The 25,391-nt window shown below is 39.6% G+C and overlaps 1 protein-coding gene across 3 annotated transcripts in view; it reads left to right on the top strand.

Moving 5' to 3' along the window:
• UNC5D (unc-5 netrin receptor D) overlaps window positions 1-25,391 on the top strand; it is a 1,016,051-nt gene that overhangs the window by 309,414 nt on the left and 681,246 nt on the right. For all 3 annotated transcript variants that reach the window (XM_073653557.1, XM_073653558.1, XM_073653559.1), the window contains exons 2-4: window positions 4,668-4,886; window positions 19,197-19,340; window positions 22,203-22,306. In XM_073653557.1, coding sequence (XP_073509658.1) covers window positions 4,668-4,886; window positions 19,197-19,340; window positions 22,203-22,306 — 467 coding nt within the window. The remainder of the gene's footprint in view (window positions 1-4,667; window positions 4,887-19,196; window positions 19,341-22,202; window positions 22,307-25,391) is intronic.

Here is a 25,391-nt window from a genome sequence, read left to right as displayed (position 1 = left end):
TAGTCATAGCCATAGATACCTAAGCTACTGCAATGCCCTGAACATGCGGTAAGCGACATAACAAATCAAAAGGACTATACTACACTTCTAATTGGAGGTATTGGTTAACCTAGTACATATTGGGATAGGATCTTGGAGATGGGAATAACCATTTAAGAATGAATGTGCATAATTGGCCAGTGGTCTATTCACACACAGCTCATCAGAGCCTAGGTTCTTGGGATCAATGGGGGTCCCAGCAATCAGGAATTTATTCCCTATCCCTAAGATAGGGAATAATGCCCAAATGTGAGAATACACCTATAACATAATTAACATTTTACAAGCCATTGACCGATGTCACTTTAGGTGTCAAATTTTGTCTTCCATGGTATCCCAGTTCTGTGGTTTCTGAGTAATGGTAAGTAGTAATGAGTGAGAGTGCTCGTCTTACCCTTTCACCGAGCACGCTCGGTGCATACTGAGTATCTTCGGCGTGCTCATATATTAAGTTCTGATTCCCTGCGTCTGCATGATTTACGGCTGTTAGCCTAAACACATGCAGGGATTGCCTGTTTGTTAGGGAATCCTCACATGTGTTCAGGCTATCTAACAGCTGTAAATCATGCAAACGCAGGGACTCGAACATAATATACGAGCATGCCAAAGATTCTCGGTAAGCACCTGAGCGTGCTCGGTGAAAGGGTTAAACGAGCACTCTCACTCATCACTAGTTACCATTGTTAAATCCGTACTTGTCCAGCCATGTTTGTGCATATTTTGCAATAGTGATAAAAGTTTTGCAATATCACATTATAATATATTATGAATACTGTACATTATCTTATAGACACATTCCCTATGGGATCTTGAGGAGATGGGGTTATTCCAATTTCAATTTTATTTCCCTGAAGTCATCTAATAGATATTAACCTTTCACAAATTCCTCTTACACAATGCTTTCAATGGCTTTGTCAGAGCACATCTTGTCACCATTTACATTTTAGCTGCCTTGGGTGATGCATAACTCCTGAAGCGTAGTCTGACCTTTCACAGCAGTAAATTTCTAACACTATAAATTGAATATTGGTAAGAAGTCCCTCACCAGTTTTGCATATGGATATGCCAGGTAAAATAACATAAATTATAAGGATTATGGAAGGAAAGATTTTAATATGTGGTTAATCGCTGCAACAAGCAATAACCCTCGGGGAATTCTAGTGTACTTTGTATGATGGGTAAATATATATACTGTACAAACATATAAAGCAAATTTTGCCGAAGTCAAGTCAACAGTCAAAGAAGGTGACCAATGTTCGAGTGATGTTCTGAACTCCAATGATCTTTTGCAAAAATGGCACTGATGCCCATTAGAAATACTGATTATTTATGACGTACATTAACTGTTACTTAACAGCTGTTACCCCCTTAAGGGCATGACGGCCAATTGTCGAATGCAAATAGCTGAAAATAGGATGTGACTCACATATTCTCAAACTATTACAGTGCATTCATGTATTTAGAAAATAACTGGATTCAATGGACAGTGCTATTCTATCAGTCATAAATGAACATGCGTCATACAGTGGTAGATATGTACAGCATACTCAGTCTGCACCAATCAAATGAGCTGCCTGATGTATTTATATATATATATATATATATATATATATATATACATATATATACTGTATGTATATATTTTAGCAAAGCCCAGGTAGATCTGGGTTAAATCCTAGCACTGCAGATCTTAATTAGATTCACCTGGCTAGCTTTGACTAAGAACCAGGAAATGGGTTCACCCTGTGCCAGTCTTCTGGATGTTGAGCAGAGTGCAGTGTGTTGAAGCTGGCGAGTGACCAGCCAAAAGTTGAGGTTTATTTGGGAAAGAGACAAGCCAAGGGCTCTTTCTGAATGGAGACTGCATGAGTCAGGTAAATAAGCCAAGCAGTCTGTGGGTTGGAGCTGCATAGTAACATGTTGAAGCTGCAGCCTGTCAAGTGTGAACAATGCACAGAGTTGAACACTTCTGTTTGGCACTGGAAGCTGCTGGAGCTCAGGCTGAAGATGATACTGAGACTGGTACCTCTTCTGTGTGTAAAGTTTTCTCCAAGAGAAAGGACTGTAATCTGTTTGGTTAAGCTCACACTGAAATATACAGTATGTGTCTGCTGAATGAACTGTTTATTTGCTGTGATACCTTTGTGCCCAGAAGAGGCTGTTTTGGTTTTGGAATCTCTTGGGAGTTTTATGAAAGCAATAAAATTTCACGTTTGGACGTTTTGTGAATTTTTTGAGTCAGTAGCCCAAAAAGCAGTACGCTCTAGTTAGAGTGTTTTTTATGTCATTTTTTTTACATGGGCTTCTTTATAGAACTAGTAAAAAAAAGGCATGGTACAAGAGGAGGAATAGATAAAACAGCACAAAAAAACCCTGTGTAAAATGCTTAAAATTCTGAGGATTTTTACAAGCCGAAAATAAAGTTTATGAAGGAAATTTCAAGTTTTAGTCTGTCGCTTCTGTTTCACAGGTGGAGTCAGGGCAAAAAAGAGCATATGTCTTTATAGGATTATTACTATAAACACACTTGGAAATCCATGTAGAGATTTATATCCTGTCCCCCAATAAGGTGCTTTGCTGTTATGTACAGCGACAAAGCACAATAACAAATCAATACAGAGATAGTGCATCGCTGATTGCCTGCCAGTCACACGTGGTCATTAGTCTTCTAATCTTCCCATTACGCTTCTTATGACCCAGATTTATATTTGGGTGTAATCGGATAATTAGGCTTCCTTGACATTTCTGTTAGCCAAATAAAAGAATGTGCATCAGGACCCAATGATGTATATATCTAATCTCCCAGGTTAAAATAAATATAAAAATCTCTCCCTGGGCAAGAGATTGCCTGATGTGTATCTTAATAAGGCATCTATCAGTATGATTTGGGTATTAGGATAACATGAGAAACGTGTGAGTCCTAAGGAACCAGAAGCTACAGTATATTTGCTTTATATATTATCCTTTATTAAATGTAATTGGTGTACTGTAATTGCTGCCATTCCCTGCCTGGTTGTGGCTTTTAATCTAACAAACATAAGATGACCATTCAATATTTAATATGACAACCAGATATAAGTATTATAGGAGCTATTGAACACTCCTGTTACATTTTATAGGGTTTCTGCTTTATAAAATTTCTTATAATAGAAGGGTCTTCAACAATAAGCTTTTCAGAGGTTGTGCTACTACACGATCCCCAGAGTGCAGCGGTTTAATTCCCCAGCAGTGCCTCCACAGGAGAAATGAAGAATTACACACTTTTCTTAGTTATCATTGGGCTATCCATTTAACAAATGGACATGTTGGGTTACTCAGTCTCATATGTTAATTATAGCTCGTCTCTGTACTGGCTACTAATTGACGTTCCTGACCCCTAGTCACTAATAGGATACTTTCTACCCACACTACCTGTTTATATCATAAAGACCCAAATATCATGGCCATATTTTTTAGCATATAAAGAACAGGATTATAGATAAGTGAATTAATTCATAAGGAATTGAATTTGTGATGTATATCCTAAATATATTGCTTTCGTCAGAATTCCACATTTTTCAAAATTTGATTTGCGTGAATTGAGCAAAAAAGAGGCAATTGGGCCAAAATTTAGCTAGGTTCTTTTGAGAGCTGGGAATGGTTAAAAATAGTAAAAGATTATACTCATCTGTCCTAGGTCCAGCCCTCACCTGTCTTGCTGCCTTAGCTGACATATTCTTCTCACTGTGGATTGTTTTTTGGTCCAGATCTTCTGATGCTGACTAGGCCTCATGCTGTCACATGGGCTGCAGTACACATCATTGATGTAATTGATGTGCATTGCACCTCATGCAGGTACAGGGGACAATTCACGTCATTGATGTGTGTTGTGCCCTACGTGACCAAGTGGGGCCTAGTCCGCATTGGTAGTTTCGGACTGCTGAAAACTGATTTGAAGACCGATATGAAGACTAATACAAAGACTGATCCAAAGTGAGTAGAAGACCGATTAGGGAGTTGCAGTAGCAGGACACGTGAACAGCTGGCCTAGGACAAGTGAGTGTAATCATTATTATTTTTTAGTCCCTTCTTTGGACCTCTCTGTTTTATGCTTTAGGGTCTGGAAGACCTCAGAACCTAATGAATATTTTTAAAAATTCCATTTAGACTGAATTTTATTTGGACCTAATCAAATCTACCTGTCAATTGAAGCAAATCTATCTGAAACAAATTTTGGGACTTTCACTTATCAAGATGTAGTGAAATATTTTGACTTTTGTATATGCAAATTGTCTCTTCAGAGAGGAAACAGACTTCGGGCTTTTGTCCTAAGTCATGTGACAAGGCTTGTTAAAGGGTTGATATTAGTTTTTAGGATTACTACTTCCTATAGGTGGCACTAGAGTTCTAGTACTCTTCCTGTCTGAAGAGACAATTTGCATATTTCACAGAGGAGCATTGCGGCTTAAAAGTCTCCTCACCTTGACATGCTTAAAATGTCACTCACCACAAGGAGAAACATTACCCCTTGGATAGACTTCTGTATATAAAATTTTAGAATTAAGCTTTTTGTGAAGTAGTGAAGTTGAGGCAGTTATACTTTAGAAATTTAATTCATACATTCAAAATTTTCTTTTTTTTTTTGCCAGGAAACAACAATGGAGAAGCCGTACCAGACACTGCTCCCTCTGGACCTGGTACTCTTCCCTATTTCCAGATGGAACCTGAAGATGCCTATATTATCAAAAGTAATCCGATCATCCTCCGCTGCAGAGCCGTGCCAGCAATCCAGATTTTCTTCAAGTGTAATGGAGAATGGGTGCACCAGAACGACCACTGGTTTGATGAAAGTGTTGATGAAGGTTCTGGTAAGGACTTCAAGATGTTTTAAAGAAACGTCTGACTCTTAAGGGACTATTACTTTACAATGTAACATTATTAATAAAGTAAGGCTCTATAATTAATTATGTAGCATAAAAATCCACGTGAATGTAAAAGTATATAGAATTATTTTTTAAAGACAGATGTGAAATCCTTTGACCAAGCTTTTTCTAAGACAAGCTTATAGACACAGGATATGTATTCAATTATAAAAGAAAAAAGCTACGCATTGTGATTTATATTGTAAAAGTGAGGAACCTGAAGGATGAACGTTACTGTAGAATACACCTTGCTGTGTGGTAGTTTCTCATAGTTAACAATCTCCATCATATCAGTAACCAGGAATGTGTCACCAAGCTGCCTGAAAATAAATTCAATTAAACAAAATCTGACGTCCAAGCATTGTTCAGCCGTCTGCAGGATTGACGAGGGAACATCCTTTTGACAGCGGTGATTAACGAGGCAGGAAAGTTTCCTTCTACGTCAGAAAGTTAGCACCTGTCATATTAACTTCAGCCTTATTAAAATAAGGAACAACAACAAAAAAAACAAAAATGGAATAAAGGAACAAAGGAATGCTTGATGCAACCCAAAAGATTGAGTGAAAAAAAGGTAATAAAGAATGATATCAATTATCCATGGGTTCATCATCATGTTAACATGATAGAATGACGGGTTTCAACCAGCCGACAATCGGGATGTGGAAAGTTTCAAGTTTTTTTTGGAATAGAGAAACTAGCAAATACCAATGTGTTGTGAACCATTCCAATCCCGGACTTGAGCAATTCAACCTGGTGGTACCGGGTGCTCACCAAAATAGATACATGTATTGAATGAAATAGAGAAAATAGTGGCACTCACCGGACCTTTAAAATCCAAAGTATTTAACGACACATTAAAATCGGCTGCAGGGAGGGAGAGAGCATGTCTGGAGGACGATGGCTGTTTTGCTCTAGACTGTGCTTCAACAGGTCCTGGGAAGTCTTACCAGGATCTGTTGAAGTGCAGCCTAGCGCGAAACGGCTGTCATCCTCCAGACATGCTCTCTCCCTCCTTGCAACTGATTTTAATGTGTCATTAAATAAAGACTTTGGATTTTAAAGGTTTCAAGTTTTCGCATGGAAGCCATTTATGATAGATGATACGGAGATGTCATCTTATAAAGGGAAATATAATTAACTGCTCATAAATGTAATCAATTAACCCCAAGTCTGTTTTCAAATCATGAGAATGGCCTCATGTTTTCTGTGGGACATTCTCCTATTGTGATAGTAATGCAAGGATGACTGGGATACTGGTATGAAATCAGGGTTGCCAACCATCCATTAATATTAGTCTAATGGCAGTGGCGGTTTAGGTGGTTAGGGCAGCTGACCGGTTCCCTTTAAGAAGAATGTCATATGAAAGGTCAACAGTTATCTCTCCCAACTCCTTATATATATATATATATATATATATATATATATATATATACACATGGTTTATCTTTAAGTCCACTTTTTGGAAGGTCACGATCAATGACCTTTATTTGCTGCAAACTTTATAGCAAATAAATAGCTGCTGCCATCTTCAGGAAATGCAGAGAAACAAAGAATAAATAATCAAAAATATAGCCTGATCTTGGCAGAATTCCATCATTTATTATTCTTTAATGTCATGATTTTCACATTAGCTTCATCTGTACAGTTCAACTAACCAGAGAAGTCAACTTTGCTAACAGCAAACTCTACATGGTAAGGATCTATAAGGGAAGGACCACATTCATTACGATACAATGACACATCCTCAATGCAGTCCTTCCTCGCAGAGTTTAATTTCTCATCATTCTATTTTACCACGCGCTTGCTATTTTAGCTTGCCTTCAGACGTGGAGTTGCTTAGCAATTGTGTGACTAAAATCATCAAAGAACATTCATAAACTATATCAAGTCTTTTCATCTAGATCCTTCTTCACCCTTCTCCACAGATTACAGATAAGAAAACACACAAAGGGTTATGCCTACAAATTTTACACTCTCCCTTCAGCATTCTAGAGCATTAAATAATAATGGCACCAATAATAAAAAACCCATAGAATTATCATTCATCCTCCAGGTAAAGTAGCCTATAAAGACCAAATGCAGCATAACTAATCCAGCATAATAACAGAATTCACTTTCTATCTACTGTATTAAATAAAGAAATATCTAAGGAAAACCAGAGACAAAACTTTTTTTTTTTAATTAAATAGTTCAAAATATTCATTGCAAATCGAAGTCTAATTATAGGCAGATTCTGATGCAGTTGATGATGGTTAAGATCCAAAAATTGGCAATACTTAAAGCATAGCGTTATTAAGAATGGTGTCCAAGGGCACTCTCACCCAGCCAAACCATATCTCACATTTTTGAACTGACGAGGGGCAGCACCCCGAAACACAGTGTCTTCAAATTGAGATTATGGTTCTGGCTTTTATTCTAAGTCATGTGACAAGGCTCGTTAAAGGGTTGATATTGACTTTTAGGATTACTACTTCCTATAAGTGGCACTAGAGTTCCAGTCCTCTTCCTCTCTGAAGAGACAATTTGCATAAGAATGGTGTGGTACTCAAAAATATTTTGAGATGAGCTTAATTTATTTTCAGAAGTTATTAAAGGGAACCACTGTTGATCTGAGGTGCCAAGGGCCCACCAGTAACATCAACTTTGGAAGTCCACTGTTCAGCTACATGCAAATATTACTTTACACTCATTCACAAATGTATGTAATGATAAACTGGATAGTTTTATAAATGAATGATGAGATAGTGAATCAAGTGTATTGTGCCACCTACTGGTCACATCGAAGGGTGTGGAGTCCACCCATATGTAGGGGCATACCGGGAGTTTCACCTGTTCCCCTGTGGGCTAGTCCGAGCTGAAGGGAACCTGTCACCATTTTTTCCTAATATAAAGCAAGGCTTCTTTTACAGCATTCTAGTACGCTGCATTAATGACCCCAAACCCCTCTTCGGATCCCATTAAGACCTTTTAGTATACCCCGATAAGGGGTGGTCCAGTCCAATGGCTGTCTCTCGTCTTGACCAGGCGCCTCCTCTCTTCCTACAATCTCCGTCCTCCTTCTCTGCTTCATGTGGATGACGTGTCCTATGTCATCCACACAGTGTCCTCCATCGCGCCCCTGTGGCGACACACTTCTTTCTGTACTGCAGAACGGGCATACCAAAGTACTGTAGTGTGCTTGCGCCGGGAAAGGCCAAAGCGTGCCGATGACCCGGATTAAAGACAGCGCATACAAAATCTTTTTAGTTATTGTTCTTTTTTTGTCTTGTGGTATTCGTTGACGTTTTTTGTACCACATTCTTCAAAGTAAAGCAAGCGGTTCATGAATTTTGCTCACAATCATAAATGGTCTTTATTTTTGTCTTTAACCTTTTTTTTGCAGCTTTTTAGCAGAAAAAGTTGCACGTTCAGAAAAATGGCGGAAAAATTGAATGAAATAACTCAAGGCGGGACTGGAGTAGATTTACATCAAATTTCGCACCCTTTTTAAAAGTTGCAAATGATTAGTCAGATGAGAAAATTTGGAGACCCTAAACCATACCCACAATGTGGAACTAAAAAATACAGGCAAACATATTAAAAAATACTTAAAAAAAGATGAAAAATGGAAAGATGAATAGGATGCAAACAAAAAAATTGGCAAGAAACAAGTGCATATGCAATAATGAATCAGGCACTTTGTTCCTGTATAGGCTTGTGAACCTGACCGATTTTCTCGTATGACTGCTATCCATGGTTTTCACCAATATCACCTGTACCTATGATATTCTATAGGACTGTGCACATGCCCCATTTTTTCCTCAGACATTTACGATTTTGATCTGAGTGGCAGATCAAAATCAGCAATGCCAGTCTATGGGTCTGAGAAAAAAACTTTTTTTTTCTCCACGTCCGAGAAAACCGATACTCTCACCAAACTCTGATCAGAATATTTAGACCGTTTTTCTCGGAAGTGGCCCTACCCTAGGTGAGGGTTCATTTTTTGCTGCTTTGTGTTGGTTCTTCAGGCTCACATAGATGATTCAAAAAGGGTAATCACTACGACTAACAAAATAAACCCTTTAAAACATAATTTTATTAGGAAGTACAACCCCAAAAGATGAATTCTAGTATACAAAAATTGAATATTCACATATATAAAACATCAACCACTGCAAGATATGTTATAGCAACCGTCCAGGTTAATGGGGGATACATTTTCCCTATCAATCCCTGCTGCTGGCCCTACCTAGCCACAAAGATTGGCACCCAAGATATAGCGTAAGTGGCGCTCCCACTCATTGATGGGTCAACCTACTACAACCTGGATGGTCCTATAATGATCCCGTAGCACATGATAATATTTTATCAAATGCTTAGTCAAAACGTACAGGCAGTTGGATGAGGGTCTTTCTGTTGGTTCTTCCTCTCCAAACTTCTTATATTTTGTTCACTCCTGTATTTTGCATTTATGTTTGTTCCATCTTAAAAGCAGAGAAACCAAATTCATGCAGTGGATCCAGTACCAAGTAATATGCTGCATTTCAAAGAAAGTTAAAGAAGCACTCCTCCTCACATCAAACTTTTTATCTTCTTAATATATTGCAGTCATCATATTATATGGCACTGTATACTTACAATTGCTCATTTTGCCTTTCTACCCCACTCTTTTCCATTAGGTCTATGACCTCACATGATTAAAAAATGACTAGCTGAATCCTTCTGAGCTCTATGTACAGACAGGAAGTCTCTTTTTCTTGTATCAGTCACTGCAAAAGTCCCTGGCAGAGGCAGATCGGCTGGGTCAGGAATTGAAGAGGCAGATGATTCGTGCGAGGAAAAGAGACTTCCTGTTTCTACACAGAGCAGAGAAAAGAGAAGATTTACCTAGGTAGAAAAGCAAAATGAGCAATTGTAAGTACACAGTGCTACATAATACTTTAAGAGGATGAAAACATTGATGGGGGTGCTTCTTTAAGATCACGCAGACGCAAAACAGATGTAAAGGAATAGGAGGTTTCTGAAGTTGAATGTACAGTGAAGCTTAAATAGGTAAACATCTCTATCTAGTGGCCAGAGATTGTAAGAACAGGAACAAAAAGACAACAAGCAGGAACTGGAAAGCGAATCGTGAGTTTCCTGGAGGGAATGTATAAGAAGACACACCAGGCCATGTGATAGCTGTGTTACAGTTAGGAAATATAAAAACCCCTAAGGTCAGGACAGAGGAGGAGTCATCACCTGGACCTGTGTCAGGTCAGATGTGCAGTGCTAGCTGAACTGGCTTACAGGTACATCCAAGAGAGTTGAGAACAGCTGGTTAGCAGCAGGAAGCCTACATAAGGAAACAGATGATCTTGGACTAGGAAGCCTTCTTAAAGGTACGGACGGTCTTATGAGCGAGAAGTGCAGGAAGCTTTCTTAAAGGAATAGTCATGTGAGTGGGATGTGCAGGAAACCCTCTTAAAGGGACGGTCATTGTGCGGGAAGTGCAGGAAGTCTTCTTAAAGGAAAACAGACAATCCAGTGAATGGTTAATGGGATATGGACAATCGAGTGAGAGGTTGAAGATTTAGATGATCCGGTGAGCTGAAACCCGGAGACCTAGGCGACAATACGAAGTGGACCCACACTGTGCTCTAGAAGACGGAGGCAGCCGGAAGGACATGTCGGTGAAGTGACTCATCAGTATACTACCGCAATAGACTTGCGTACCTGTTTAAACATACAAACCGGGTATCAGAGGCGTAATTAAAGAAGGTGCAGAAATTGCTATAGCACCCGGGCCCTGGATCCTAAGAGAGTCCAAAAACTCCTTTTAGCCCATATGAAAAAACTAATACTATTAAATAGCAATTATAGTTAGGGGCCCTTATAGATATTTTTCATTGGGGTTCATGAGGTTGAAGTTACACCAATGCCTGGAATTAAGAATATTCTGTGACCTTGATTTTTCTGGAGGTTTCATACCGTTGCTAGTACATTTAGATACATTAAGCACTGATAAAATGTCTTCGGAATATTCTCTTTGCTGTCCACTGCCTCCCTGATAAAACATCCTACCTCCAAGGTTATAAACAAATGTGGCCACGTTAGTTGTTACAACCGAAAATCTTTTCTATGGAATGGCATGAGTTGTCTCTGCAGCATGTGCATGGATTTCTGCATGTTCCATTCATGTGAATGTATCCTAAGTAGTTTTCCTATTTAATTGCAAATGACCAACCATTCCTAACTAATTTCCTAGTTAATATAGCGCGTTTCAGTTCTGAACACTTGCATATAGATAAATGTCCATTTTCAGATGTATTGTACACAATGAGACGCTCAGCCTGCAAATGGATTTTTAAATTGCGGGGGGCGAGACATTCAGGTTAAATCTGTCCCTTCTGAGTGGATAATTTTATAGAGAAGAAACAACTGCATGCGAAGCACTTAGCGATGGGTAAGGAGTGTGACAAAATGGGCTGGTCTGACATTTCTGAGGGTTACTAATTAATTTTTCCACTTATAACCTTTGTTTATTTCAAAGCAAAGGCCAAAAGCTGACAATTAGACAAGCTAATGGAGGCCAATCAAGTATGTCATTGTAAAAGCAATGCAGTATATAGATCCAGACAAGTGAAGCAGAGCTGAATTGATAAAGTATCTTTTCTGAGTGCTCAAAATTCTAACTTCGTTGAGTATGTCCTGAGTAGGTGGTCCTGACCTGTGGCTCGGAAGCCACATGTGGCTTGTGTGCCCATATTGTTTGGCTTAGAGCTGTCGGCCAGCTGCTTTAGCACCAGGGCTAGCAAACAGCTTAAAAAGGAGAAAGTCTCCAGAGGTGACTTGTGTGTAGGCCTACACAAATACTGGCTGTGGAGATGGAAAGATAAGATGATACTGTTGGTCGGAGGAGATGGTTGAAGCTGAATGTAATAGTGTGGTGGGAGTGCTTGATCTAATAATACTGCATGTGAGTAAAGGGGCAACCTCTGGATGTAGGATTAGCTGTGGGGACAAATCTTTGTGTTACTACTGAAGAAGTTTGAGAACTTCAAAACGCGTTGAGAATAAATTGCACTGATATTTCTGGATGTTTTTGTGGACACACAATCAACAGCACAGGCTACCCACATCTCCTTCACAACCTACAGCCTATGAGGGTGGTGGGGAACAAGGTCTCAGAGTGCTTTCTTTGAGAATATTTTGGCTGTCACGATGCTGGGAATGGGAGCTCCGTGTGGCACTACTTGGGGTGTGTGCTGGATGTTGCTCGCGACAATCCATCCAAACTGAATGCGACTCTCAAGTTAGGAAAGGTTGGGACCACTGTGTTAGAGTAAGCAAATGGAATTTTCTTCAGTCTTCTAAAATACCATTCATAATATTGTGACATCACGCTGAACTCAGTTTTGCTACACCTACACCCATGTATCCTTCCTTACATTTCATCTTGGCTCAAAATAAACTTAGATAAGAGGCACTAGATGACAAATTAAAATAAAATATTTTGTGATACTTTGTTTAGAGATGTTTATGCTATATAATAATAATCTTTATTTTTATATAGCGCCAACATATTCCACATTGCTTTACAGACATTATCATCACTGTCCCCATTGGGGCTCACAAATTCCCTATCAGTATGTCTTTAGGAGGAAATTGGAGAACCTGGAGGAAACCCACGCAAACAACATACAAACTCCTTACAGATGTTGTCCTTGGTGGGATTTGAACCCAGGACCCCAGCACTGCAAGGCTGCAGTGCTAACCACTGAGCCACTGTGCTGCCCCTATGTCTGTGTCTACTATGTGTGGCCACCTAGTGGTTGTGATGTGGGTTGCATCCTGACGAGGGTTTCCCTAGCATGTTGTGAGAATTTATTGAATTTGCGATAATATAATGAATAGATTTATCTTCAGTCATATGAAATATCACTTGTAACATTAAAAACATTATGACAAACTCAGATAAGCTACAGTTATATAGATAAGTCATTCTCAACATTTTGTCCTGGCTTAGTGTACCCCTATATAAGTGTCATGAGAAAATCAACAATGAGGAAATAACATTATTTTACATCACTCTGTCCAGAGAAGTTTATATTATATGTGTGTATATATACAGGTGCACATCAGCAGTGCCACAGGCTGATCGCCTCCATGCCACGCCACATTGATGCAGTAACTGATGCAAAAGGATCCCTGACCAAGTATTGAGTGCATTTACTGGACATACATTTCAGTAGGCCAACATTTCGGATTTTAAAAACATTTTTAAAGCTGTTGTTATAAAGTATTCTAATTTACTGAGATAATGATTTTTGTGTTTTCATTGGCTGTAAGCCAGAATCACCAACATTATCAGAAATAAACACTTGAAATAGATCACTCTGTAATGACTCTATATAATGAGTTTCACTTTTTGTATTGAAGGACTGAAATAAATTAACTTTTTGATGATATTCTAATTTAGTGAGATGCACCTGTATATATATATATATATATATATATATATATATATATATATATATAGTCACTCAGTGACTATGATGTGAAATTTTTCCAGCATAACACCATAATGTATTGAATTTCTTTCATCCAAATTGTCTCTTCAGAGAGGAAGAGGACTTGAACTCTATCGCCACCTATTGGAAGTAGCAATCCTTGAAGTTAATACTTACTGACCCTTTCACAAGACTTGCCACAAGACTTAGGATAAAGACAGACCAGAATATCAATTTTCAGACACATATTTTAGGGTGTTGCCCCTCCTCAGTGCAAAGCATTTGATCTGATTTGGCTGTATGAGGGGTCTCTTACTGGGGCCGAACAGGTAACATCTCTCCTTATGGAGTGTGACATGCCTGACATTCCAGTGTAAGGAAACTTATAGGCCATGCACTGTTCCTCTGGGATATTTGCATTGTAATTCTTTGACAAACTTCACATAAAAGTGAGGATAGACACATTTTTATATCTGTATGGCACCAAAGTGGTTACTTGCCTTGAAATGGTCTTTGTATTGTAATTGTGGATTACAATAACTTCCGCATTAACATGCACACGTCTGCGCTCAGTGAGCCTTGTAAACTGCTTTGAAGACTGGAGGAGCTGCTCCATTTATCATCCCTGTGCCTTCACAGCCCCAGCCAGGTGCAAAGGAAGAAAACACATTTGGCAAGAGAATCCCCAGCACAGGGCTGCTGATGGACATTTCAAAGCAGTGATAATGAGCAGGAGATAAGGGGATTATGGGAACATATGCTTGGAAGAAGCTTTGTGACTACTAAACACCAGGTTTAGGCCAAGCAAGGCTGGTGTCCACATACAAGATAAAGGCTGGCTTTTCAACTTGCAGACCTGACACTGAGTCATCCATCTTTCTGTTTGGAGGAAGGAGGAAGGTTGTTTATGCACTGGATGTGGAGAGTTGCATTCATGTCCTATATATCCTGCATGTACAACACACCCTGCATGCAGTCATGGCATAAATTGTATGGAAACCATCATTTATGTCAACAATTAGCTAGGACTTTGAATTTGAAACCTGTTCTACCACCAGAAAATGACAAAAATTTAGGGAAAATTTGGGCGCAAGTCATCAAGACTGGTATTTTTTGCACCAGTCCGAAAGGTAACCTGTCAGGTCCCCACCTGTACCCAATTACTAATATAGCAGTATGCATAGGGACTACTAAAATCTGATAAGGTATTTTATAAACTTATTACTGCTGCAGTGTTTGAAAAAATAATAATAAACTTGAAGCATGGATATGCTAATAAGACAGGACTAGTCCAGCTGGGCTCTTCTTGCTCCATCTCCGGTAGTGTGTAAGCTTTTATGGTCAGCGGGGTTCCTCTTGCTCAATCTCCTGTAGAGTGTAAGCTTTTATGGTCAGCGGGATCTTCTCTGTCTCTTTCACTCCTGTAGAGTATAAGCTCTTATGGTCAGAGGGGTTCTCTTTGTCTCTCTCCTTTCCTCCACAAGTATTTTCTGAGCAACTTCAAATTTTCCAGTATTGAGTTTCTCGCAAATGTGTTTGGCACAAATGAAATTTTTGGGGAAAATTTGGCAAAGTCGGCAAATTTGAATTTAAAAAGATCTGCTCATCTCTATTGACCACCTCTATATTTGCTAAGGTCTTTACCAGTGTTTCCAGTCCTCAGGAATTCCCAACAGGTGATGTTTCTAGTATTTCCACAGGTGATAGAGTAATTGTCAATGTATCCGGCACTGCCATAGATGTTTTCCTATAGAATATTCTTGAGTTGTATCTTAATGGTGAGTACTTTGGACTGGAGCTGGAAACCATTGGCCAATGATATTAGTAATAACTATTACATATACTGTATATGGAGAAACCCAGACACTAGCGCAGTATTACAGTAACTATATTTTCTCATTGTATTGTAGTGATGTTCAAAGAAGCATTGTGCATTTTGTACAAAGATGATAAAATAATATCCTGACCACCTTAATGCACAAAAACTAATTGGATCTCACACAAGCTTTGATGTAACCATGCAAATCCAGTATATCTAAGGAAACGCTTCATTATTTCCACCTCACCCATTACACTCTTGCATTATGTTGTTGCTATATTTGTGCTGTATGAAATCTTTTGTAATTTACTATAATTACTTCTAGAATACATACCATATATAACGACAACTCATGTGGTGTAAGCATAAATATGAGATTAATGCAAGAACTGCTCATTTTTAACATAGTAATAATTCTTTATTAATATCCTATTGAATTACATTGCTGTAGTGTATCGGTGTATAAGAAGCCAAGTACATAGCAGATCCGGTATGGCGGTGCATGGAGGTCATATCGCTGCATAGCCTCAGTGTACTGCCTTAGAGGCTCGTTGAACTCCATACAATTTGTATAAACTCCAACACCAGCTCTCTGCTTGTCTCTGTATGAAATACAGTAGAGTCCTCATGAACTTCTATAGCAGATCCATTATCACAATGTAAAAAAGGGAGCAACGATATGGCTATGTGCATGAAATATAGCTGTATTCATTTGGTGATCACCCAAAAATTATATACACCACTCCTCACTGTACAGAGTCAGCGGCATGTGATCACACTGACGGGAAAGAAGGTTAATGTTTTCCAGCTTAAAGGGGTTTTCCCACGAACAACGTTAATTTTAATCAACAGATCTTGGAATAATAATAACTTCCACAATTGGATGTGTTAAAAAATGTTCCTGTGCTGAGATAATCTTATAAATGTGCCCCTGCTGTGTACTGTGTAATGGCTGTGTCTGACCATACAGGAACATGGTCTGATCATACCACATCTCCTGGGCAGGGGAGGAAGCAAAGGAGTATACAGATATTACAGCAGGGGATCACAGATGATTCTTTCTGTGAGGTAAAACATTGCTTAAAAACAGGAAGTGAAATGTTTTGCCTCACAAAAGGAATCATTTGTGATCCCCTCCTGTAATGTCTGTATACTCTTTTTCATCCTCCCCTGCCCAGGAGACGTGGTATGATCAGACCATGTTCCTGCACGGTCAGACACAGCCATTACATAGTACACAGCAGGGGCACATTTATAAGATTATCTCAGCACAGGAACATTTTTTAACACATCCAATTGTGGAAATTATTATTATTCCAAGATCTATTGATCAAAGTGTACTTTGTTAGTGGGACAAGCCCTTTAAGCACCTCCATACACATTGCGTTAAAGAGGACCTGACACTAGGTCAAAAGTGGACAGTTTTTGCAAATTTTTATGTTCTTCATAAGTGGGCTGGGCTCACACAGTAATTATGCAGAACACGTCCTCAGAGTCCCATCCCCTATGTAAAGACCATAAAAATTAGCACAAAATAATGAGGCCCATATCTCTTAAACCATATGACCTATTTAAAAAAAAAAAGCAGAACACTTAGGGGAGCAGTGGGAATGGAATAAGAGTACAAACTGGCCATTTTTACCCGGTGACAGGTCCTCTTTAAAATATGTTTCTGGTTGAATGATTATAATGCCAACACAGCCATACACATTTTATACCATGTTGCTCATTATATTTGTCAAAACTTGGCCATAGATGTTTGATAACAAGGCAACAAATGAATGATCTTTTTAGAAATATTCTTTCAATAAAATCTCTTTCAACTTTTGTCAAAAAGAAACTAAACATGGACAATTGTATTTTAAAAGATGAAGGTCTGTGGTCGTTATGTTAAAACTGTTGTTTTTAAGTTTAGATTATATTTTTTATGGGAAAATCATTAATTTTCATCAATTTTAACCATATTGTCCTGCAAAATCTTTTCAATAGCATAGTGCTTCCATGCATCCTGGTTTCCACAAGCTGGAAGTGGGGTGATCCTGCTTGATTGACAGTTCAGTCTGTCATTATGATGCTGGCCCAAACTGTGCACTAGTCATCAATTTCATGTGAGGAGTCTTGGCTTCTGTTGAAGCAGAGGAGCTTATTAGCAGTAAAGCTGGTTGGCATCAGAAGCTAGCAGTGCGCTCGAGCCATTCCAGCAAATTGCAGTGCAGTGCTTACAAGCTCACTATGAAAGAGCTTGTAAGTGCTGATTATGTTTGGCCACTTCTGCTAGACTGTGTCAGTGGACAGTAGCCTAGGCAATAAGCCTTAAAAGGGTTGTACACTAGTAGGGCAACCCCTTCTCATTCGCCATGTTTGGCTCCGTTAAAATATAAACACCTTTTCTCACCTCCCATGCTGGCGCTGTTCCAGCAGTGTCGGCACTCACATTCCTGGGGCTCACGTGTGGTTGTTTTGACATGTGAGCCGGGAGCCCAATCAGCACTGGCATCACTGTCCCCACCTTCAGACGTGAGAACTGCGGCTCTTAATTACTTGCACTATATGTCTGAAGGTGGGGACAGTGACTCCAGCGCTGATTGGGCTCCAGGCTCACATGTCAAAACAACCACACGTGAGCCCCAGGAATGCGAGTGCTGACACCGCTGGAACAGCGCCGGCACAGGAGGCGAGTATAAACTTTTTTATTTTAATGGGGCCAAACATGGTGAAAAAGAAGTGGTTGTCCAAGTAGTGGACAACTCATTTAAATGATAAAATAAAGCAATTACTCTATTCATGAAAATGAAGAGTAATATTAATAACAAGTAACTCGCAAAGTTGCTTTTTTTTACAAGCGGTTTGCAATTTTACTTACCTAAGAAGATGGGAATAACCCTCTAATCCAATGTATATGGTAACCTTAAAGAATTTATTACCTATCAACTAAATGATAGATTAGTAATGCTCTAATTCTTGGGACCCCCCGCCCCAATCACTAAAATGGAGAAATCAGGTTCCCCATTACATCCAGCTGTAAGACCACAGCACGGAGGAGCTTTATTGGATAGGTAGTCGAGCAGGTATCTTGTTACTTCATTTAGAGTATATGGCACTGAGAGCAATACACTGTTAACATTTTCAGTTTTCAGATCTGGGAAAAAAATCAACAAACAATAGTATTTTTTTAACAGCAGAATTGTATGCAGTCGTCAGGCATCAGGACAAGCTCGGAGTAATAGTTTCCTAACTGTGGTTAATTTGGTAAAAAATCATCTGTAATTAAATAAGGATGGAAAGTTATGTAGTATGTTAATCATGTCTCCTATTAAACTCATGTACAGTACAGTGTAGATATTCTATAAGGATCAAATTGTCACTATATACTACAAAACTATAATATTAAAGGGGTTGTCAGGTCCAAATCAATAAGTCTGTAGTCACTCTGTGTGACTTCAGACTTATGAATCCCCCCAGCGCAGGCACTGTGTGCTACAGGGATTCACCAGTTTCTGAGCAGGGACCGGAGAATATGTATGTGTTATATTTACTTCCGGGCCAGTGGGCGCGGCCTTGCTCCATACACTTTTAAGGAACAAGACTGCGCCCTCTAGTTGGCCTCGCCCATTTGATGACTGTATCACTAGATGGGGAGCTGCCTCGCTCAATATAAGTGTATGGAGCGAGGCCGCAACCACTGGATTGGCTCTGGCCGGGAGTATGTATAACTTATACATACCCTCCATTCCTGGCTCATAAACTGGCGAATTCCCGCGGTGCACAGTGCATGTGCTGTGGGGATTCATAAGTCTGCAATCACACAGAGTGACTGCAGACTTATCAATTTGGACCAGACAACCCCTTTAATAGTGTGATGTTAGACCATAAAGATATATAACTCATAATGCTGCTTTCACTATGGAGAACTTTGTGGATTCCAGTTATGCTATTACATAATGTCTTTTCTCTTTGCCTTTCTAGGTCTTAAAATTCTAGAGGTTCTGATCAATGTGACCAGACAGCAAGTGGAGGATTTTCATGGTTCTGAGGATTACTGGTGTCAATGTGTTGCTTGGAGTAATCTGGGGACCTCCAAAAGTAGAAGGGCATCTGTACGCATAGCTTGTAAGTATTGTGATGGCAAAAGAGAGACCCTCTCAATGCTTATAAAATAAAAATATGGAGTCAACGTCATTTCTTCCCCTGTATGATGTTGACTAGTCATAAGCAAGCAGCAACATACAAGGGAAAATAGAACACTCCCCACAAAAGCTTAGAGCAGATTTCTAAGACATGTAATGACAGACAGTCTGATCTCCTCACTGTTCTCTCTGCAAAGTTGTGTGTGCTTACAAAGTGCCGGTAGTAGAGCAGAGATTACTAATGGCGTTGAGCTTTTATCTCTCAGTAGCCAGTGTTCGGGGAAGGGCAGATTTGACAGGACCACTGCTACTTCAGCAATCGCTATAGTTAAACTGCTGCATTACATTACCAATTGTGAATTAATTCTGAACTACGACCTGCATTAATTTTAAATCAATTTCCACTACATGATATATTTATCCATCATGGAACATGCTCAGGAACTGAGCCTGCTGTACACAGGGAAGGAGACAGTTGGGCTATTGAAACCCCAGAATAACAGTTTGCCACTCTCAGTCTAAAAAATGCAATACAAAGTGATCAAAATATGTGTAGAGATGAGCGGATCTGACGAGATTTCAATTTTCCAAATCATGCAGATTTTACAGGGAGAGACCTAAGATGTCCCAGAGCTAAAATGTCCCAATCAGCATTCTGAATAATATGACTTTTTGTAAAATTTGAGTAGAAATTAATTCTATTCAAATAAATTCACCCAACCTACCCCCAAAATTGTACGAATGAAACCTACAGCTTGGCTTGCAAACAAATATGACAAGCCACACAGCTTCATCGACAGAAAAACTAAGTCACGGAGAATGGTCTTAAAATATGGTGACACAAACCAATTTCTTTCTTTTTTTTTTACAAAGGTAAAAAAAAAATGTAAGCCACCAAAAGTTATTAAAAAAACTATACAAGTTTGGTATTGCTGTAATCACACTGACCCAAAGAATCATGCGGCCAGGTAATTTTTGTCCTCACAATGAATGTAGTAAAAACAAAGTAAAAAAAACAAAACAGAAATGTGGAATTGGATTTTTTTCAGTATTTCACCTAGCTTGATTTTTTTCTTACTATTTTCAATGCATTGTATGATAAAATGAATAGTGTCATTCAAAACTACAAGTTGTCTCGCAAAAAAACAAGCCTTCATATGGCTATGTTTTTGGGAACATTAAAAAGTTATTGCTCTTGGAGGAAGAGGAGGGAAAAAAACAAAGTTCCAAAGGGGTTAAAGAGAGTCAGAATGATCCTACCCCTTAAACTGATTATATAGCTTTGTTGCTTCGTGAAAGATAATATGATCCAAACCTTTACCTATGCAATCTGTAAAGTTGACAAAAAAAATGTTTTCTGACCTTAAAAAAAAAAAGCCTTTTTAATTTATGAGAAAATGAGGTTTAAGTTCGCTGGGAGTGTCATTGCACTTTCCAAGCTTCTGCATCTCTTGCCTTATTTCACACCTATCCTCACCTTTCTCCACTTCACTAACAGCTCCTTTTCTGTGTAGTCAGACTAGTGAGCCGTCAGTCAAGCAGAGGAAGGTGAGTATGGTGTCACGCACAGTGTGGGAAAGACTAAGTGCAACATGAAGGGATGAGGGGAAGGAAGCCCAGACACTAGGGAGAGAGGAATGGAAACCCCTAGGCAGATCTAATAACACCTTGTCTACCCTACTGTCCCTATATTGGTTCCACACCAATCACCGAGCAGGAAACTTAAGCCCTATATATCCCTAGAGCTAGGCCCTAGATAGGGAGGGGATGAGCACTGGTCATTCCCCACTATAAACTAAAGACAAAAAGGGAGACAAGCAAAGGGGGAAAACTTAGCTTGAGCAGACATGAAAGAGATAACACCAAACGTCCTCCAAGGGCACCAGAGCGGAAGCTAGCTGACTGCTATAGCTCCAAGCCTTCACAAGGGAAAAAGAGAATATCACCAGTGACTCCCTGAAGCAGACTGAGAGTTTATAAACACCCAGATTAGGGTGCGTCAATCAGAGCAGAAGGGAGGTTGCTGTTGGGTCCAAAAGGATTAAGAAGGCATCTGCAATGCCAAACGCAGTGACCTTCTGCAACCAGATGCAGAGCGACTGTCTGTTACATCTGACACACCCGTGACATATGGGCAGAGAGTAGAGCTTAGGAAGAAAAGGCTTCGGAAATGCTTTGACACGCCCAGAGCACTTAAGCTGTATTTGCATATGAATCAAAACAGCAATTTTTTTCTGGACAGAGAGCAACAGATTGCATAAGTAAAGTGTACATGCCATCTTTCAAAGAGCAACATGAGGCATTACTGCAAATTCAGATGAGTTCCTATTGTGTATGACACAAGTAATTTTTTTAAAGACAGATTCAATGCATAAAGTCGATGAAAACAATGAGTTATCTGGAAGATTACAGCTCTATAGTTTGCCGAATTGAATATAACTCTGGCTGCAATACAACGTAAAAATGTAGGTTTTATGTAGACTTATTCTATATGTATGTGTGAAAGAACTTTCAAAATATAAAAAAAAACTTAAATCAATTTGAAAGACATTTTTAGTGCTAGTTTTTATTTTCTATTGACCTTGAATGTATGTGATAAGCTTCGCTAAAGACATGTTTTCCATCTGATGCTCTAAAGCAACAAAAAATATTATATTCATGGCTGGAATCGCTCAGTCAAGGCACATTGTCCCCAAGGCAGCTATTTCTTGTATTATTGCCTCTACGGCCCCGGATTCAAAGTACGTATGTGCTGAATAAGAAATGTGTAAAACTTCTTGTTTTCTAACACAAAAGCTCATTTCAGTCACAGCAGGTCTGTTATTTTGCCCTTTTCTCCCTACAGACTTGAGGAAAAATTTTGAACAGGACCCTCAAGGAAAAGAAGTCCCCATTGAAGGAATGATCGTTCTCCACTGTCGACCACCAGAGGGGGTACCCACAGCCGAGGTTTGTAAATGACTAGTCTGTACGATAATCCGCGTTCTAGCCAGCAATGGTTTATGCAAATGTATAATAACACAGTATACAGGAGCTTCTTTCTGAAAAATGACTGTTGCCGAATTCAAGAGATTGTCAGCAGGGAAATTCTTCATATTAATGTGATTTAAGGTCGGGGAGCATACTCAGCAAGACTTAATGCAAATAACACAATGATATATAGTGTATATTCTTTACAAACTTTTCCTAATTTGTCCAAAATTGTGCAAATCTTCTGACTTTAGTTGAATTTTGCAGTGCAATTCAATTTTGCATTAAATAAAATTGGTGCTAATCAAATCTGCAGGGAAAGGGTTATATAATATCTCATAATCACTTTTCCCACCACTGCTAACCCTCAGCTACTCTTCTTCTTGTTCCGATCCTTCAATGCTGTTGTTCTTCACCAGACTGTCACGCTATCAATGACAAGCATTGTGCCCCACGTGACAGCATATAGTGAAGATCAACAGTAAGGGGGTTCAGAGAGAGAAGACCAAAATCAGAGGACTGGTGAGTATTAAAGTCCATGCGGAAGTCCATACAAATCGGTCTGAGCACGCACTGCAATCCATGCACTGGCCGCAGATCCCCAGTGTCACAGGCTCATAGACAAACATGAAGCTGTTACGCTCAGATTGGGAGAGCCGTGCCAGTCCATGCATTGCGTGCTCGGACCCTTTTGCATGGACGTCTGCATGAGTCCTAATAGTTTAATGTTTTTCAGAATTCAGGTATATACTGCAGTGTGGCAGCTTTTTTTGATTCATTTGTACAAATCGAATGTCAGAAAATTCTGATTCATTAGTAACTGAATTTTTGGGGATATTTGCTGTGAATATGATTAGTTTATAATTGATTTGCTCACTTCTATTTTATACATATTGTATTTTTTTGACTGATCTGTGTAGAACCCCAAACTGGTGTTTTTATGTTACTGAGGGCTTCATATACATACATGGCAGAGCTGGATGAGGAGGCTGAAAGGAAGCAGAAGAAGACGATACAGGGCTATGTTATATAGAGTTGCAATGACCTCTTGTATAGAGATGAGCAGACCCATGGATGTTTGAGTTCGGTGGGTTCAAGCAAACTTATGTTCACTGTTCGGTTCAGGTACCAGAACTCTATCCGAACTTGAACCCAAAACCCATGAAAGTCAATGGGGACCAAAACTTTGGTGCTGTAAAATGGTCGTAGTAAGGGCTAGGAGTCTCTCACTCCCTTCTCAGCATCCAAACTCCGAACACTAAAACAGACTTCCGGGAGAAGTCCGTGTTCGGAGTTCAGCCCTCGACACTAGGTGTGTTGATAACTGAAAGGCAATAGTCTACCTGTGTAATTAGTTTTATTCCACTAAAGTTGTGTACTTACATTTTGAATCCATGTATTATAAGCAGCTGGGACATGTGACCTCCAGTCTGACTACCAATCCAGTACATGCTCCTGTACTAAGTTTCTGTGACCTACAGGATGACATCATAACTATCAAATCCTTCCTGGCAGCTTTCTGATTCTTCATCTCCACCCAGCTCTACCTTCCTCTGTATGTACCTCTATGCACTTAAAAATATTAATACTGCTTTATATAAGAAAGCAGTAGTGTACTAGGTGAGTCCATACATTAGCTGCAGTCACACAGCTCCCCTGGTTCACACTGCTAGTAAATACTATAAGTGAGTACTGTGCAGAATTCCCAGTGTGTTACTATGATATACAGCTTCACACTGCTAACAGCTGACAGAGAGAAACCTGTTTCAAGCAGAAGGCAGGGAATACAGGCTGAATAAACATTACATTGAATACACTGAGACTCTGCAATGTGATTCATGGGATAGCAGATTTATCTCTCTGACCTATCTCTCTTCTCCCCCTAAGCAGAACGATGAGCAAGTACAATGTAATGAGACTCTACTCCCTCTGCAAAGCCATAGGCAAATGTGGATGTGAAACTCGATTTGCATCATATTCACCTAGCTTATCACCAGTCGTTTGCGCCAATCTCCTATTTCCTCTTTACATATTCTGACTAGAGAGACTACAATTGAATTCTCCAAAAATCTGTATTCTTCAAAATCAAACTTTATTGCAATTTGATCAGTGCAAATTTAGCAAAATGGCAGACAAGCTGGGCTATAGAATGTCGGCAAAAGGGTGAAAAAAAAGAATATCCATTTTACCGCTCTCCTGTCCGCCGCCCCCACAGTTCACCATCAGGTCCTCTGCACCACCTCTGTTCATCTTCCCTTATCCACGTTGCCCTGCTTCACTCTGCGCCAGGGCCTCTGCGTGCTGTTGATGTCTAGGCCTCGTGTGCCACAACGGAAATGCATTCAGTGATACCAGAGACATAGTCAGAGTGGTTAAAAGATTATCAGCTGCTGCAAAAAAACAGATTGTATATTATTATTATTATTATTATTATTATAGCATCATTTATTCCATGGCACTTTACATGTGAAAAAGGGGTATACACACAAGAACAATAACAATAATCTTGAACAAAACGTAACGGTGACTGGCACAGGAGGAGCGAGGACCCTGCCCACGAGGGCTCACAGTCTACAAGGAATGGGAGAGGATACAGTAGGTGAGAGCAGAGCTGGTCGTGCAGCGGTATGGTGGTGCTTGGGTTACTGCAGGTTGTACGCTTGTCTGAAGAGGTGGGTCTTCAGGTTCCTTTTGAAGGTTTCCACGGTAGGCGAGAGCCTGATATGTTGGGGTAGAGAGTTCCAGAGTAGGGGGGATGCACGGAAGAAATCTTGTATACGATTGTGGGAAGAGGAGATAAGAGGGGAGTAGAGAAGGAGATCTTGTGAGGATCGGGGGTTGCGTGTAAGTATGTAGCGGGAGACTAGGTCACAGATATATGGAGGAGACAGGTTGTGGATGGCTGAATTCCATGGTTAGTGATTTGAACTGGAGTCTCTGGGCAATGGGGAGCCAGTGAAGGGATTGACAGAGAGGAGAGGCCAGGTAATAGCGGGTGGACAGGTGGATTAGTTGGGCAGCAGAGTTTAGGATAGATTGGAGGTGTGCAAGAGTGTTGGAAGGG

Source organism: Phyllobates terribilis, unplaced genomic scaffold (genome assembly GCF_046119375.1).
Source record: "Phyllobates terribilis strain yellow unplaced genomic scaffold, ASM4611937v1 Scaffold_11__3_contigs__length_659146591, whole genome shotgun sequence".
NCBI classification, from domain to species: Eukaryota; Metazoa; Chordata; class Amphibia; order Anura; family Dendrobatidae; genus Phyllobates; species Phyllobates terribilis.
This window is presented reverse-complemented; position numbering and strand designations above follow the sequence as displayed.